Source organism: Simochromis diagramma, unplaced genomic scaffold (genome assembly GCF_900408965.1).
Source record: "Simochromis diagramma unplaced genomic scaffold, fSimDia1.1 OVJJ01000603.1, whole genome shotgun sequence".
In the NCBI taxonomy this organism is placed as follows: domain Eukaryota; kingdom Metazoa; phylum Chordata; class Actinopteri; order Cichliformes; family Cichlidae; genus Simochromis; species Simochromis diagramma.
Genome location: NW_024387414.1, coordinates 21,794,002 through 21,813,133, shown reverse-complemented (window position 1 = coordinate 21,813,133; position 19,132 = coordinate 21,794,002). Strand labels below are relative to the sequence as shown.

Sequence of the window (19,132 nt, the reverse complement as noted above, 5' to 3'; positions counted from 1 at the left end):
TGCTAGGTTCAAAAGCCTGCATCACTGATGGTATGGGGCTGTATTCGTTTGGAATTGGCAGTATTGGCACATGTGAAAAAGGCCCCATCAGTATTGAAAGGTATATACAGGTTTTACAGCAACATATGCTCTCACTATTTCTTTTTTAAGGGAAAGCGTTGCATATTTCAGCAAGACAATGGTAAACCACATACTGCATCTATTACAACAGCATGACCTGCATGCAGTCCAGACCTTTCACCAGCTGAAAACAATTTGGAGCATCATCAAACAAAAATATGGCAAAGAAGGCCCAGGACTAGAATCCTATATCAGACGAGGCTGTCCTCAATTTCCTGACATTTATGGGCTGCTGTTAAAAGAAGAGGGAATGCTGCACAGTGGTAAACAGGCCCGGTCCCAAGTTTTTGAGACACGTCAATGACATAAAATTCAAATTAGACTCAATATTTTCCTTAAAATGACACTTTTTTTTTTTTAAATGTTCGATATGTAAATAAAATATGAGATTTGCATTGGATTCCGCTTTTATTTACATGCTACACAGAATTAGGCTTGTATGTTATAGTGTTTGCAACACGTATTGAGGATTTTGGACCACTGCGATAGATCATCAAAAGACCAACTGAGGGAACTGCTTATGGACAAATCGTATTCTTCCCTCCAGTAACGTTCAGACTTGCAGAATCAATGCCAAACTGAAGGGAAGCTGTTTTGGCAGCTTGTGCTGGCCTGACACATTTTATTTTGTGTTCATTTTTTTATGAGTACTGACAGAAAATGTGTGGAGGCCATTATGCTCTCATTGTCAGTCATGCATTAAAAACTATCAGTAACTGACTAGATAGATTTAATATTCATGCTCTGTACTTAAAATATAGTCTAATTGGGTGTGAAGATTTGACTTCTAGGGAGCCCTGAGAAACATTTCCTAAGGGTAATCAGTTTAAGAACATAACTTGGTAGCAAAACCCTAAAACTCTAACACTAATGTCAGGGTAAGTCACTTTATGGTGGCGGTGCTAAGGAGATGACACTCAGGCTAGTGCACTTTTAATTGGGTCAGACACAGAGCTGTTCATTCAGGAAGCACTTCTGTTCTCTGAAAGTCCACATTTCAACCTCATCACCGTGTCAGTGGGTGCAAACTACTCAGATCATGCAAATATTTTTCTGGGACAGAAAATGTCACAAATGTTTGTTCTTTACCCAGCTTTGTTAGCGGCATTGCCCTGGAAGGCAAGGTTGAGTAAAGTTGCTATGAATCAATCCAGGATGTGGGAATGGCAGGAAAAATGTACACAGACAGAAGTTAAACCTGCATTCTTTATGATGACCAACAGAGGGCGACTCCTCTGATTGTGGAAACAAAGTAAAAAAGAAGGAAAGGAAGGGTTGACAAATCACTAACACATGTGCTGTCCCTGATCTTATAGGAACTTCATTCAGGTTAATACTGCATGTTTTATGTTGGATTATTCACAGTGTGACTCCCACCAGAGCTTGAGCCATTCAGTTTGTCTGCAGGCTTCACACAGCAATAGATACAGTATGTATAGCTGACAGTGCTGTACCATCAAAAGACCTGTCACTCAGGTTGGTAGGCCTCCAAATGTAATCAACCAGAACAGAAACCAGGCTATAGCTCCCTGACTATAACATGGGATATGTCCTATTTATTTGGCAGATTTACAAACCCCTTGAGGATTAAGTTACATAAAGCTGCTCAGCACGTACACTGTTGTTTATTCCCCAGGCCTCATCAACATTTCTTCAGCCGAATGCTTCAATTTCCATTTCAATCTCAGTGCATTTGCTGTTGAATGACTTCAGCCCGTCTCGTGGAGATTTTTGTTAAGGCAAGAGCAAATCAGTGCTGTGTCCTTAAACCTGATGTTCAGTGTTTCCAATCATATTTGAAGGTAGGAGGTCTCACTTGAAAGCTGTAGTCTTTTCTCCCTGAGGAAAACAACAGAGGATGGATGTGACCCTCAAGCTAGACAAGCTTTGCACATGGGCCCAGACCACTAGGGGCAAACGATGGGTGCCACTGAAATGGAGCTAGAGATGATTTTCAGCAGCACAGGCACGTGAAAAGTTCAAAAGTGAAAGCATGTAAGAAAGCTACAATAAGCTTGAGGACAAAGAGTCTATGCAGATAATGAGGCGTGGACTGAAAGTGAGAGTTCAACAACAACAGAAGCTCTGAGACACAACAGCATGACAGATGTTCAGAGCACCGAGGACCAAAGAGAGAAGATGAGAGAGGGTGGGGGGAGACACATGAGAGGCCAAACATGGGAGGGAAACAAAAAGAGAAAGGGAGCAAAGTGCTGCTGTGGACTTTACCTTGAAGCTCTAGGGAAAGACCGTGTGCATGTGATAAGCTGTAGAGAGGGGAAACAGTGAAGTAGTGGGGACTGGAGATTAAGCGCTCAATGCAAGGAGAGAGAGTGGGAGGAAGGAGAGGGGAGAGGCTGAATCACATGGACAGAGAGCCGGAGTGTGTGAGAGGCTTTGTGCTTAATGTGTGCTTCTCGGGAGAATGAATGATGAGGACTACAGCTCCACTTTCTTCTCCACTGGACGGTGTTTAACAGGAATTTATTTCCACTAAGTCAGCATCTAAATACTGGATTTTGTTCCTGCTGTCAACCTCTGTCTTGCCAAGTGCTCTGAGGAAATGCCGGTAAGATTGTCTCATTAGATTTCTTGTTAATTGTGTTTTGATTAAATGACAGCAGCTCTTTTATTTTGACAGTATTTCAAAGACGCAATTTCTTGATAATATAAGGCTAAATCCCCACACTGTATGCATTTAGCTCTGAATATTAACTCATAATTACTCACTTAACAGAATTAAATTGTAATGTGTAACATTCAGAAAACTACTATAATTATTTGAAGCATAAGACTTATATTTTCACTTAAAGTTTACCAAAATATTTATATTTTAAATAGTCCCATTGCATTTTTCTTTGCTGGTTGTTATTGGACACAAACATTGAGTAGTCTCTGCGGCCACACAGATACGTGTCTCGTTCAGTTTCAATGATATTTTTCACAACAGTTGTTTTTAGTGTTTTTATTTTCTTCTGTTTTATTAAACAAGAACATTTCTTCAGTTGGAAGCTTTTTAAGAAATCCTAATCAGTGTAAGCTAGCAGTGTCAGCCTAATCAAACCTTCAGTGCTTTGTATTGGGGAAAATGCTTCATACTAACCTGCTAATCTGTCAGGTGTATCATGCTTGGTGTCTGACCATTCAGGCATGCAGCAGCTGTTGGCTGAGTCCAGAGGTGGGTGTGATGTCTGTTAGCTGTGCATAATTTCGATAGGGACAGACAGGATGTAAAGACATATAAGGACAAGTCCAGAAACACATGCTCTGATGTAAAAAGTTCTTCATCTTGTGGGTGAATGGGACTTTTCAAATGTATTTAGTTCATTATTAAATACCATTACTGGGAAACAAGGCAATAGCAATCCTTGAGAACCATGATATCACTGACGGAAACAGCTTTTAGAAATTGTAGTGTAATTTTAAAGAAACATAGGTTTTAATTTATAAATTATTGATTTCTATTTTTTTTCTCCCGGGAAACAAACCTGAGAAGAAGGGTGTAAATGTAAAAGCGTAAACTGGACATTTGTCAAATGTTTGATATGTTTTTACAGTTAAATACCAGAATGTCAAGTCTGTGATGCACAGTTTCTTTTATTCAGTTTGTTTGGGATCATTTAAAAATCCTATTAAACTATTTTTGTTCTTCTTGTTGTTCTTGTACTCTCTAAGTATTCATTTGTTACCCTAAATGCACAGCAAAGACCACACACAGAAAAAGAAAAACCTAATTTAAGTGGTTTAAAAAGGGTTGAGGGACTTCCAGAGTATTTCCAGATGTTGCAGTCCATAAAAGAGGGGGGTACACCCTGAATGTCTTATATGATCTCTCCATATAGGGTATCTTTATATGTTAAAAAGGGGCTTTTTCAGTGTTCAGATCATCATTTTAAGTGTAATGTTAAGAAATTTTAAGCAATGGAATAAAAAGAAGAAAAGCTAGAATGAGAAACTACTGAAGTGACAACAAACACTGCCAGAGATTTTTTTTTTCAGACAGAACAAGAGCAAAAATATTCCCAATGATGTCAAAAACACACGAACAAAGGCAAAAATGTGAACTCATTTAAAAAAAAATGCAATGCTTTATAATGAAGCGCCTTGAGGCGACTTATGTTGTGATTTGGCGCTATATAAATAAAATTGAATTGAATTGAATTGAATTGAATAAACTGCATACAACTATATAACTGAACTGCAGTGATTTGATCATTCAGACTCTAAAGTTAAATGAAAATAGTACAAGGATAATTGTTTTATTTTGTTTTTTGAACACTTGCTTTCATTTATTATGAAAGCAACATGTTCAAAAATGTTGGGACACGACCATGTTTACCACACATTTCATCACCTCCTTGTTTTTCAATTTGGGAACTGAGGATACCGACTGCTGTAACTCTAAAGATAAACGCCTTTCTTTTTATTAGTTGATATTTTAGTTACTAAACAATCCAGGGCTTCCTTTCTCACATTTTTTCATCATTTCATAATGTGCAATTTTAAGTTGGGGACGACTCTGGACTGAAGGCAGACTCTTTGTTATGAGCCATGGTGCTGTAATACATGCAGAAGGCGATTTGGCATTGTGTGGATGAAATTAGGAGTCCTTCCCTGAAAGATTTTGTAAAATGGCATCATGCATTACTCCAAAGTCTGCAACATCATTTAGCAATAATGGTGCCTACACAGATGAGCCCATGCACTGCAGAAGCTCAGACCATCCCAGGTGTGGATGGGAAATTAGATGCTTACAGCTTAAATAGATTAGTCTGAGGACAGCAGCTCATACTCTGGCAAAAGGATATGAGATGGATCTTTGTCAATTTTATAAATGAATCACTTTTTTTTCATATTTTGACTGGAGAGACTGGCACTGGTTTCCTAGAATGGTCAGGAGGGTGGTCAGCTCAACCAGGTGAGCCACAGCAGTGCCTTCACCTGGTGTTCTTTAAATGCTCTTTAAATCCTTTGAACCCTAACCCTGTGATGTTCCTGTCCATCCAATTTTTGGACGTTGCTGGCATCATATTCAACAAAACTTCTGTGTTCAAACTAGAGATGGCACGATACCACTTTTTTATGTCCGATACCGATACCGATATCATAAATTTGGATATCTGCCGATACCGATATGAATCCGATATAGTGTATTTTTTAATCAATAAAACAGTTTTTTAAATATCTTGCTGCTTTTTGTATAAGTTCATACTCAAGTTAAAAAAAACAAACACTAAAGCTATTCTGTTATACCTGTATGCAAAAAATAAACTGCACCCAAAATATTTCATAGTTCAGCAATACTGATCAATCTAATAAACTTAAACCTACTCCATCCTCCCTATTCTGGTATTTTAAAGAGTACTTAGCAGAAATATTAAGCAACCTAACTAATAGGGTTATCAAACTCCCAGCAAAAAAAAAAAAAAAAAAAAAAAAATAGGGAACCACCTCCCATCCTCCACCTCATGATGCTTAATTGACGTAATCAACTATAATTTGATGCAGTGTGAAAAAAAATAATACACAGAAATCAATTATTTTTCAAGAATAATCAAATAGATTCAACATCTTTCTTCAACAAAATTGCAGACTGCACAGATGATACCTTCCCAAAGGAAAAAGTACTATAGCTTACTAGGGTATATTAGACTTAATAGTTACTATATTACATTTTACATCAGATTAAAACTTTGGGTGTAAGATTTGGATAATTATTTATTAAAAACTAGACATTTTAAATGAGAATAAGAAAGAAAAGTATGTCTTTGTGCCCCCTTTTCCCTGTTAATGCCCAATCGGCCCCCCTGGCTAAACTTTGCTAGATCTGCCCCTGCACGGTTACCAGCCATCAGCTACGTAGAAAAGGATCCTGGTGTAGAAAGTAATATTAAATAAATTCTAACAACAGCTTATCAAGCTTAAACGTGCTGCTGTTGTTCAGCTGCTGATTTCCTCTTTCTGGTGCGAAGTGGGCCAAAAACAAACAAGAGAGACGGACTCACTACAGAAAAGCCGATCAGCTGATCATTGATCAGTTTCACGATTGAAGTAGCAGCAGGAGAGGGAGAGAGAAGAGGCAGTCACTCCATATATCGGTTGTTAAGTGTAACGCGGGAATGCTTTACAAACATTCAGAGATGAACTTACACACTTGCTTTACTTCTCTCTGGGATAACTTCCTCGGAGATGAAATGCCGGATTGCTAGCGAGGCTACAAATACACACAGCCACTCTATCACGTGACCCGCACTGCTGCAATGTGCTGCAGTTATGAGCCGAGTTATGCCATGTCGCAAGTTTTGCGAGGTGCTTTTTTGATATTTAATGGATCGGATTACATTTTTTTATATTTTTCTCCGATATCCGATCCAGTAATTTACGTCAGTATCGGACCGATACCGATACGTAATATCGGATCGGTCCATCTCTAGTTCAAACATTAGAAATGTTAGTCTTGTACTATTTTAAATAAAGTAAAACCTTTAATAAGGTTCTCACATTTTATAGTGTCCCCACTTCTTTTTTTATAACCCTGTTTTTGTGAACAGGGTTATAAAACAACCCTTTTTAAATGTGTGCCTGTATGTGTTTGCTGTACACAGTGAAACAAACACAGACAGAATGACAGGCCAAGATGTGAAGACAAAATTGTATTTCTGCTCATGTGCTGTGGCAGTCGGCCTCAGGCGACTCTGACCCACTTATTACTGCAGATGACCCCTGTGTGCGTTAGGCGACCTGGCTCGAGAGCCCTGACCGGGCCCCCACGGTCTTCCTACATAATCTGTCACTCAGAGACACAGCCCTGTCAAAGAAGGTTCACTGCATGCAAGAACAACAACCTAAATGCAGCTATTCCACCACAGTGGACTCCATATAGCACAGCATTGTTACTGGAGCTTCTTTCGGGTTTTATCTGTGCATGTGTTTAGAAACCAATAATGAACACTTAATCGAATAAATAATTAGAAATGACTTATTAAGTCAGAAAAAAGTTTTTCCAGAAAAAACTAAAGACGTTAGATGTAGCAAAAACTATCCAATTAATACTCACACATGCAAACGCAAACTTTTTTTTAATCTGTCGGAAATGTCAATAAATTAAAAAGAGTGTCTGGCAATTATTTCATGGTTCAGGCTTTACAGGGTAAAGCCTGAACCATGAAATGTACAGAGGCATCTGTATTTCCAAAATTATTCTAATGGCCATCATCTTCACTGTTGTCAACACTACATTCCTGTAGAAAAAGACCTGATAACAAGTCTGGTAAATGGCTGTTAACTCAACAATTTATTTCTTGAGTAAACAAATAAATAAATAAAATCAGGGAAGATCTGAAGACCAAAAGAGGTGAGAAACAGGAGAATTTCACTCGAATACACACAAAGAACTGATACTATAGCTTATATATTTACTACTTTCATACCTCAGAAACATGACGCACATTGAATTTTTTGAAAAAAATTTTTTTTTAAAAACATACTACACAGTAGACAGCCCTGCAAAGTCTATATCAATTAAAGAAGTGTTGACAGAGACTGAGCATGACTAATCGTCATTATGTGAAGACTTATTTGTTATTTGCTATGTGCTAAAATGTGGACATGGCAGAGTGCCTATCAGCCACTGCAACTACTTTTGCAGTTAATATGATGTAATTAATGAATATGAAATAAACATATATCTATGTAACGAATCACAACCAACATAGTATTAGCAAAAGAAACAAACCAAAAGACAGTGACGCCGTTCTCATTCACAAAAACCTGAGAAAACTGTTCAAAATACATTCACCTGCTCAACTGATCATTACAGTTTTTCTCAGTCGATTTGGCAGTTACTGAATTTTACGTAGCACCTGAGTCAGCTGCAACAATCAAAACCCCATTCACATTTTTCAAAACTTGAATAGTTCACCACTCTTTAAAGTCTGAGTCATCAAAACCTTCCTGACTAAAGAGTTCTGCAAACAATGTAGGCGGAATGTAGAGTAAGAAATGTTCAGAAGCAAAAATGAAATGTGAAGGATTTTTTTATATAAAATGGAGAAAAGTAAAAAGATACTCGTGAAACTGTGTGCATCAGAAAACAGACAAAGAAAATAGATCTGAGAACAAAGCACCAACTACTCTATGAAGTAGAGTCACACTACATACACTCAGCAACCACTTTATTAAGTTTGCCTGCTCCACTGCTCAATAAAGTAATCCAAATATCTAATCAGCTTTTCACATCAGCAGCAGCTCCATGCATTTACGTATGTAGACATGAACAAGACAGCCTGCTAAAGTTTAAACCGAGCGTCAGAATAGATGAAACATGGCCGAATGTGGCCTGGTTGTTCATGTTAAATGGGCTGTTCTGAGTATTTCCGACATTGTTGATGTACTGAAATACACAACCATCTCCAGGGTTTATGGGGAATCGTCTGAATCAGGTTGAGGTCAGAGGAGAATGGCTAGACTACTTTGAGTTTATAGGAAGGCAAGAATAACTCAAATGGTTGATTGTCTCAGACGGGCTGGTCTGTGTATTTCAGAAACGACTGATCTCCTGGGATTTTCTCCGCACACTTATCTCTAAGAGAATGGTCTGAAAAAGAAAATATCGAGTTCTCTGAGTGAAAATGGCTTGTAGATGCCAGAGGTTAGAGGAGAATGACCAGACTGCTCCAAAATGATAGGAAGGCATCAGTAACTCAAATAACCACTTGTTGCAACCAAGGTATGCAGAAAGGCATCTCTGAATGCTTGATAGGTCAAATATTGAAGCAGATGACCTTCAGCAGCACACCGGCTGCCTTTCCTGTCTGCTGAAAACAGTAAACTAAGAGTAAAGTTTCCATGGGTTGACCAAAATTGGACAACAGAAGATAGAAAAATGTTGTCTGAGAAGTCTCAACTTCTGCTGCAAATCAGGTGGTAGGGTGAGAAGTGACAGGCTGGTATTGTAATGGTGTGGGGATATTCTCTTGCCACTCTTTGGGCCCCTTGGTAACAACTAAGCATTATTGTATATTGAGCAACTGTGTGATGCTATCTTGTCAATATGGACCAAGGTTTCCAGCACCTTGTTGAATCTGTGCCATGACAAGACAGGGAACAGAGGAACTTCAGGAACGATTCTAACTCCCCTCTTAAGACTGCTATAGATAACTGAACCATAAAGAAAAAGATTAATAAAACTCCTAACAGCATAGAAGAATACTTTATTAATATTATGGAAAAACATCTCCCAGCTAAGAAACATGTTTCTCATATTTACAAAGGATTATAAAGGAGTCATGCCAAAACACAGGCTATATTAAGGAGAGATGGGAACTAGAATTAAATGTTATAATCACAGATAAAATATGAGAAGAGTTGTGCAAAACCTGTCAAGAGGAAATAAGAAGTCAATTGTAGAGAGAATTTGATTGGAAATTTAAAAGCAGACTTTTCAGTACACCTCTTGTTATCTCCTCATACTATAAAGAACCTAACATAGAACTATGTTGGAGAAAATGTGGGGAAATAGCAGCAAAGTGCACCTAATAAATTATCCAGTAAATCTGTGGCGGGCTGTAACAGAAAAGGTGTACAAAGCCTCTCTCGATGGCGGACATCTTTGAGCTGTAAACATCCACACCAATCCCATGCAGGAATCTGCACACTCTAATTATTACACTCTTACTCAGATTTAAGACACAGCAATGGAGGGCTTTTTATAAAAGGAAAGAAAAGCACATCAGTCGCACAAGACGACAAAAACAGCAGTCATAACGCCCACAAACAAATGCGCAGGGTAACTGTTGATAGTTAAGCAGTTTAGATGTTGGATCTTTGGTCCAGAACTGATTTCTACTGAGACATAAAAAATAAATGACCTTTGTCTTGAGGACTTGAAATTTCAAGTTGTGAAAAAGCTTGTATGTAAATCATCATGCAGCCTATTTTGTTGTGTGTGTGTGTGTGTGTGTGTGTGTGTGTGTGTGTGTGTGTGTGTGTGTGTGCGTGCGTGCGTGTGTGTGCGTGTGTGTGTGTGTGCGGTCTTTGCTGTCAGCTGCTTGTCTCACTGTGCCTGAGGTCTTGCCACAGGGAAGGCTTCCGCTTGTCATCTTCACTCAAGGTAAGGGCAAAAAGCCCCTTAATGAGGTTCATCTCCCAGCCTCCCTTAAATAATTTTCCTTTTGTTTTACCACCAGCACCATCAGGAAATTTAAAGTAAAATAATTACTCTGACTTGAAAGCAGTTGTCTAATCCTGTTGATTTTAAGAGCATATAATTTAGACTAGAATCAGTTTTTTTTAAACACCCCTATGACACTGTATCTTTCTCAGACAAAAGAATGCACTCATAAAAAGACGAAACACAGTCAAAGGCTGAACTATGCTTGACGTCATAATTCCTCACCATTCGCTGCTACCCATTTTAAGAATTTTAGATTTTCAAGAGCTGCTTTCATAAATTGTAAAATGAAAACAGTCTTCTTTAAACACTCTCTTGGCCTTGTTCAGGCTGAGTTATCATTGTGCCTGCAGCTCAGTGTTACCGACACAGAGGGGGAGCAAATATCAAGCTTTAGAGAAAATCAAAAGGGCAGATGGATTTTCTCACAATCTGAATTTTGCTGAACTGAATAACAGATAACGATTCTTCGAAGCTCAGAATTGATTTTCAACATATCTAGCTAATAAAATGAATGCCTTTGGCCACTGCAGCACTGAAATGACAGGGATATTAAGTTTTTGGTCTGAGACTTATAAACTATAATCTAGTATAATCTGTAAAAGAGGAAAAATCTGTTTAAGAAAAGAACAAAACATAGAAATATTCTGGCCGCTCATAAAAATACAGAAAAATAATTGTTTATAGCTTTAAATGTCATATTTTGTGTTAAATAAAACTAATTTACAAGGGTGGAAGCAATGAAATGAGATCTTTCTTTTGGCACGATACAGCATAGACTACAGAGCACTGTGAAAACGTCTCAAGTTTCTTTATACGTGGCTTGGAAAATAAGTTAGTACATTTTTAACAAGCTTGAAAATCAGTATTTATTCTACAACACTTCCCTGGGTAAGCGTTCTTGTAATTTCTTGAAGTAGTCTTCAGGAATAGTTCTCCAGGCTTCTTGAAGAACATTCAAAGCCCTTCCTTGGATGTTGGCTGCCTTGTTCTGTTTTGGTTCAATAATACTGAGGTCCAGGCTCTTAGGAGGTCAATCTGATCATCCTAAATGATGTGTTTTTCTGCCCAAGCATATTTTTCCTGCACTAGCAGTGTGTTTTTGATCGTAGTCAATCAGATGCTTTCCAGATAGTATTGCATGTTGGATACAAATCCAACAATACGTTCCATCAATTTTGACAAGATCTCCAACACCACTGCCTGAAGTGCAGCCTCAAACCGTGACAGAGCCTCCACTGTGTTTACAGATGGCTCACTGTAACACTCACAGTTTTACCTCTCTGAGCTCCTCTGCATATATTAATGACACTGTGAACAAAAGTTTAAAATTAACAAAGTGCATAAAGACACAATTTAAAATAGGTTCAGTTGTCTGTTTTGTGTAAACACAACACTGGTTCATCACTTGAGTAAGGTGCCTTTTTTATTTGAATGATCGATACTGTAGCTCAGTGTTAAGTGTGCAAAACAACAACAACAAAAAGCAGAAAAATGATAAAACATTCCTTGACTGCTTATTTCTGCTCTAAAGTGTAATCTTATCATGGCGGGTCTGGGAGGACTGACTTCCTTTAAGGAGCTGCAGTTAATGACACTTCTCCATTGTCCTAATTTTAAAACCCTGGAAGTTGCCCCTTGGTTTTTGCTGTGAACCGCAGCTGAAAGAGACATGACTCCAACTAAATGACAGTTTGGGTTTCACTGACGACAACTTTCCATTGTTAGCTTTCAGATGCACCACAGTGGGGCTGTGAGACGGCGAGGAAGTAAAACTCATTTTAACAGAACTCCACAGAGAGCCACAGCTGTGCATTTTCCTAAGCATGCTTGAGCAGCAGAGGGGTCTTTGGGAAACTCAGGAACATGATACCAAAAAACAAACATTACAGAAATGCACCGGATGTGTCTGCTGTTATTTATGTGCAGCTAATTTGCAACAATAATGATGTTTTCATGGAGGCATATGGGGCCAACCAGATTATGTTTCTGTTAGGATAAAGACAAACAATGTTAATATTGAAGTATTCAACATATTTTTAAGCTTGTGTTGAGACACTGTCAGCACACATCAGACTGCACTCTAGTTTTATGCAGAAAGAGACTGAACAATACAACAATACCACACTGACCGAGTTGGTATTGTTGCCCAAAATTAATCACAGACAGGAGTGTGCTCGCTCTTCACACTTTGGACTCACATGTCTATCCTTTGCATTCATATGACTGCTGCTGTGGCCAGGACGTATAAATGTAGAACATCGTTCGCTCTGAAAAAATGTCTCTAAACAATCCAAGCAGCAATTGCATTTCTCAGCACAACATAACCATGAAAACGAAAGACTCGTAATTGTCTTTTGAGGCAGGGTTGACATGAAAGAGATGAGCTCAGAGGAAGAAATATCAGAAGTGACGAGAGCTTGACAGGAAAGCCTTGCTTTGAAAGCACAAGAAGACAAATAAAGCTCTTTCTCTTTATTTTACAATGCGAAAAGGTGAGAAAACCGCGAAAGCTCATTTGTACCTATGAGGAACAGCATGCCCCGTTGTTTCATAAGCATACGCAAACGATGGGTAAACATGAAAAGTAATCACATACTTAGGATTTCTAGTATTTTGAAAAGCAAATGAGGTAAAGCAGCCAATATAGAACATAACAAATTAAAATAAGGCGTTAGGAGTGATCCAAAATCTTTTTGTTACATGAAAAACAGAAATGTCAGACAACCAAATGTTTTTTTTTTCGTTTCCAGATAACCAGGGATGGAAAACCTCCAATAATGAGAACACTGTTTATAATTTACTCAGGTGATAAGTGTGAACACACCACTGACATCTAGACATTTGCAATCTGACAGGCCTTATCAACATTAGCAGGAAGTAAAAGTGTTTCCAGCAAGTAAACGATTGACCCACACATGCTGGAGACTGAAGTCACTTTTACCAAAGGTGCATCTGTGTAATCTAATTTATTGTTTGTAAAATCTTACATCTCAGTAAGAGTCACTTAATTAAAACAAATAACAAAGTGACCAAAATTTCAAAATGATGAAATTTCTTATCAGCTTTATAAATATACATTTATTTTTCTGTTCATAAAGCTACGTTCAGCTGATCCCTTATTCACGAAGGGTCACCACGTGTTTAGTTTAGCAGATATTTAGCGGGATATCGTTTCCGTGATATCATATCATTTTTTTTGTCTCCGCCCAGGATCAAACTTTTTCTTGTTAGGCAAATGTGAAACCCACTTCACTATATTGCTAATAACAAGTAAAACGTCAGGTTGTTTTATATCTGGCCCTTGTTTCCAGACAAGCTTTGAGGGTCTTTCATATCTGATCTTAATTCAACCCTGAACCATGAGCCAGTCACAGAAAAAATACACAAGTGTTTCCCTTGCTTCTCAAGAACCTCTAATTCCCTGCTGATATTAGTGAAAGGATTTCAGCCACAGCTGTGATGTTTTGTTGACCATGTTTCTGCACACAAAGCTCCACAGCAAATGCAGGCTTTGATTTGGTTTTGCTCTGGTCTGAATATGTCCACTCCTGTTACCTTTTGTTTCGTCCTATGTGCGTACCTTCCTGCTCTCTGGCCCAGTGAACAGCATAAATGATTGAAGGACTCGTGTATTTAGTTGTCAGCTGAGAAAGACATTTGGAACTGAACTCAGAGTTTCAGCATGGGAACTGACAGCATCGAGGTGCTTCCAACAGTGTCAGGGCACAGAAACAGCACGTAGCTGGTACACACAAGTAATAAATTCAGTGCCAATACTCTCCAGCTGGAGAAAAAGAAGACTAACTATGATTTGTAAGGCTGTTTTTTATTCAGCCTTTAGTGTAACATATCTGTACTGCAACATAAGCACAACCTCTCTACCCTACACATGTCATATACTACAGACTTTTAGCATTTCAAACCCTTTGAGTCAAGCATGTTATTGGATTACATACTTCAATTTATATTAAAAGCAATGTTTGTAAGAACTGTTTTAATGCCACTGTTTGAATGGCAGCAAAGATATAGAGTATACCCACTTATGTCTTATGGTGGCTTTCAGAGGTTAAAATCAAACATCCCTAAATTTGCAGATGATACATATATATTAAAAGGTTTGCTACTGACTGCAGTAACCGATTCAAAGCTTTAAATGATGTGATTTTGAGTGCTGCAAAAGTGCTATTGTGTCTGGTATGAGCGACCTAAAATTATCTGACATTTGTTAAAAAATAAAAATTCTATTGAAATCATGAGAAATAACAAATTTAATGCGATTTTTAACAACTGCATTTAGAAAATCTTTTTAGAAATAGAGAATTAGAAAAAAAAACATTGGTTCAATTCGGCCATCAAAAAGAGAAATACCATGACTGTTAACTGTTGGACATAATGTGCTTATTATGTGATATAAGGTTTTCAATGCTTACCTATTTTTTTCCCATTAGGAGAGTTTCCCAGTCCAGGACATGGTCTCCTGAGTGGTCCCGCCACCACTGCATCACAAGCCTTAAAACCAGTCTAACCTGGGACATGACTGCTCTGCTTCCCAACGTCAGTGTTCCTGGGAGTACGGCAGCTTTGCTGGTGACCACTGACTGTCCGTTTAACCTGACTGCAGCTGCTCAGGCAGGACTGGGGTCAGGCCATTCACTGGCCCCACTATGTACCGTGTGTTGCTGTGGGGTTCTCAATCGCACCTTGGCAGTGGCATTCATGGTCAGCCTAGCATTTGCCATCGTGGTTGGGAACGTGGTCACACTTACAGTGTTTGTGCAGACCAGACAGTCGAGAACACCACAGGGATACCTGAAAGGTAAATGTTGTGAACTGTGTGTTGAGACAACTTTTGTTGTAATTTTGTGCATAAATAACATTTATTGAATTGAATTAAAAAATAATAATTGAACTGCTTTATCACCACATCTTAACATGTACATCTAGAGTGTAAATCAAGTTTCATGGATTGATTCCAGTAGAGCCCGACCAACATCAGATATTTACCGATATTTGATATGAAATCTGATATCAGCCGATATATTTTTTTCTTTCAGGCACAGGAAACATAAACAGATTTACCTGACATTGGTTATGTGCAGTTATTAATAACTCCTTACTATATAATGTAACGATTCTGTTCATAAATATTTTTTATTGCTACATTAAGTCATAGATCACTGGTTTACATTTCTTGTATCTGCTGGCTGTTGTGTTTGTGTGGTTCCAAACACATGCAGGAACGTTGTAGAGTGCCCTCTGGTGGACAAACTATGCAACCTTATTACTAACGACAAGATTATAAGAGTTTGTTCCACCTCTTCTTTCCTTTTGTATTTTAATTTATCCTCTGGTATGTCACATAGATATTACTGGGCAATATATCGTCCCTCAACATTATATTGGTAGGGCTCTAATTTCAAGAAACGTAAAAACAATTCCTTAGTAAAATTGAATTTCCTGTTTGTAAAATGCAGTAATATTAAAGAAGACTTTTTTTTCAGTCTAGAGAGATATAAGAGAATCTTTAATTTTAAGCAATAAATATATTGTAAATTGTATTATATGTATAATGTATAAGTACTGTATTCCTTTCACAAGGTGGCAGTGACCAGAAGGGATTATAAAGTATTATATTAAATAGTTTCATTCAGCACAACCGATTAATTTAAATTTATGGAAAACCTAAATCAGAAAGGTTGTTTTTTAAATTCTGCACATAATGGCCTAAAAATAAAGCAGTTCTTGTGATTAATGGTAAAATGCTAAGTAAATGATAATAAGGAAAACTAAATACAGCTATCCAACATGACATCTTCCTCTTCTTTCTTCTCTGTGACAGTGTCTCTGGCCATAGCAGACATGATGGTCGGTGTCCTCGTGGTTCCTTTTTCCATCTACACTGAAATCTCTCTGATGGTAACCACCACGCCCCCTGTTTGGTATCAGGGTACTTCTACTTCCCCTGCCAACTCCTCTTCTCGTGGTGGACTAGTAAGCCCATGGCAGCCCTGCATGCTGATTGGTCCAGTGTTTGCTGGATGCACATTTGTTTCCATCAGCACCATCTTCCTAATGACTTTGGAGCGCAGTGTGGCCATCCTGTGGCCACTCCAAAAGGACGCCTTGGTGACCCGAAGACGAACTCTGTTCCTCATCCTGTTCTCCTGGGCTTCCAGCTTTCTGCTGGCTTTAGCGCCTCTCATCTTCAGCAGAAACTTCACTTTGGAGTACAATGAGTGCAGTCGCATGTGTAACTACACCCCACTCATGCTTGGAGGCCATCTCCCGCCTGATGCCAACATCTTGTTGTTATTCCCAGCGTTCGATTTCACACTGCTCGGTGGCACATTGGCTGTTAATATCGTGTCTTTCACTAGCATTCGGCGATACTCCCAAAAACGCAAACTACTCTCAGAGGGGAGTCTGAGCGATGGAGGAGGAGGAGGTGGAGGATGCCCTCACAGGCCCTCTTTTTCAGACATCAAAGCAGCCAAAACAATTGGCATATTAACATTTGCCTTTACAGCATCCTTCACGCCCATTGCAGTGTTTGTGCTCGGGAACGTGGTGGGATACACCTGGTGTAATTTCTCCTTTTTTGCCTTCTGGATTCTGACAGGAAACAGTTGCTGTAATGTTATTATTTACAGCGTCAGGGACCACCGCTTCAGGAAGGGTGTGACCCTGCTGTTTCAACGAGATCAATCCCCCCCGCATGGCGAGAAGAACTAAGAGACGCGTAAATTTGTGTTGTGGCTGTGACCCAAAGTATGACTTGGAATAGTTTAAAAAGTAGAGAAAGGTGAAGAATGGGTTTATTCGCTTACTCTGTGAAAAGATTGTCATCTCTTTCCTGTTTTCAAAGAGAGGAAAAAAGGAACCCTGCCTATTTCAACTTGTGGTCCTTAATATGTCATCAATAATCTCTCTTGCTAAAGCGTTATGTTAAAAACATATGAATTTCATCCATTAAAAAAGCAGCAACGTTATTCCATATTATGACCTATAAAGGCTGTGATTATTTTACATGTGCAATGCACTCTGGATTGATGATGGAAACGAGTTTGACTCATTACATCAGTCTCACAAGCAAGTACATAATATATGAACGCTACGAAATGTCTAAAGGAAACCAGAAAAGAGATATTAATCTACACAGTTTTCTCATCCATAGCAAGAGAAAGGGAAATGATCGGGCACATGCGGATGAAGACAACTTCCAAAAGACCCCGAGCTGTGTTCTTGACACTTCACTAACACATTTGATTAATTTAGAGCTCACAAACACTTTTTGTTGTTGTTGGTGAGAAGCAGCAGCTAAGACCAAATGCTGCACCTATAATTTGTCTCCCCAAAAATGCAGACAGCAAGTGAAAGTGAAAATAACTTTAAGATAGCCTGGGAACAGAAAGTATTAAATGTAAAGATGCTCTGCAGGCAGCAAAATATAACTTATGGCAGGTGCTGCCTTTGAAAGTGCACCAAAGTGTGTTTAAGAGTCTATAAACATAAAAGTGTCTTGAGGAGAGATTGACTACATTGAAAAGGTGGCTGGTAGGCTGAAATTACAGGTAGGGAAAGACATTTTATCATAACCTGATACACTTCCCTTTCACACCTCTCAAGTGGCTGCACAGAAAAGGATTTTGTCCCATGCTTGCTTCTTCAGCTCTGTGATCGTCTTCATTGTTGGGGTTTTTTAGTGAAGAGGAAACAGAAAGCAGGAAGAGAGAGTGGTGGAAGACACTCCACAAAGGGCCACGGTTCAAAGTCAAATCCGGTTAAATGCATTTAGCCTTTCAGCACATGGTTGCCTGCTCAACCTGGGAGAAGGTCATCCTCGTTTTTTGTTTTTTAATTCTGAGTTATGCCAACAGTATTTTCATGTTCAGTTATGTCAGTCTCAGATTTTAGTTGAATGGGATGTGCTCTCTAGCCCAGCGGTCCCCAACCCCCGGGCCTCGGACCGGTACCGGTCCGTGAGTCGTTTGGTACCGGGCCGCGAGAGTTGAGGCTCAGGTGTGAAATGTATAGTTTTCAGGGTTTTTATCGGTTTTCAGCGTTATTTTGTTATCGTTTTTATCGTTTACTCGGTTTTCCTGGGTCTTTTCACGTGTGTTATGAATAAATCTTCTTTTTTTCGGTACCGGTACTAGTTTTATTTTGTTGTATTTATCCGCGACACCTTAAAGGCCGGTCCATGAAAATATTGTCGGGCATAAACCGGTCCGTGGCGCAAAAAAGGTTGGGGACCGCTGATCTAGCCTACCTGCACCATAAATAACAATGGTGGCCTATTTTTTTTTTTATTAAAAAAAACCCTAAATATCTACATTACATCATGTTTAAGTTGTTGTGGTGTTGTGGGCATAATAAGTCATGTCTTTGTAGTCGCTTTTTTTTTTTTATTTTTTATTTTTTTTACAGGTAGTAAACATGTTTATTTCTGCTAAGATGTTGACCATTTTACCACTGACTTGCTTTTTAAATCAGCCTCAAGTGGTCATTTGAAGAACTGCAGTTTTTGGCATTAAGCATTACCTTCATTATTAAGCCCCATATGTTGTCTCTTGGACTGGGTTTATACAAACATGATCAAATCTGCCTATAAACACATAGAAAGTTTCCTTACCTTTCTTTTTTTTATTAATGGATTTTTTTTTTTTAATGTGAGTTTCTGTGGTTCATGTCCAGGGTAAAAAACAATTCAACAAATAAACAGTTGCCAAGTAACCACTCTAGACGATTATTGGTGTCAACAAAGAAACAATTTAGTAACACCTTTGTGAGGTTTAGAGGTGCTGGTAGGCGGAGAGTTTTGTTTTTGTATCCAGTTTT

The 19,132-nt window shown here is 38.6% G+C and overlaps 1 protein-coding gene across 2 annotated transcripts; it reads left to right on the top strand.

The window, feature by feature from the left end:
* Positions 1-1,855: 1,855 nt before the first annotated feature.
* LOC120721639 (trace amine-associated receptor 13c-like) lies at positions 1,856-18,327 on the top strand. Of its 2 annotated transcripts, XM_040012123.1 has the most exons (3): positions 1,856-2,689; positions 14,743-15,110; positions 16,134-18,327. In XM_040012123.1, the coding sequence occupies exons 2-3, from the start codon at positions 14,828-14,830 to the stop codon at positions 17,024-17,026; spliced, it is 1,176 nt and encodes a 391-aa protein (XP_039868057.1). In that variant the 5' UTR covers positions 1,856-2,689; positions 14,743-14,827; the 3' UTR covers positions 17,027-18,327. The 2 variants fall into 2 exon arrangements, with proteins under 2 accessions (XP_039868057.1, XP_039868056.1); XM_040012122.1 differs by lacking the exon at positions 1,856-2,689 and having other exon boundaries at positions 14,552-15,110.
* The last annotated feature ends 805 nt before the right edge of the window (positions 18,328-19,132 follow it).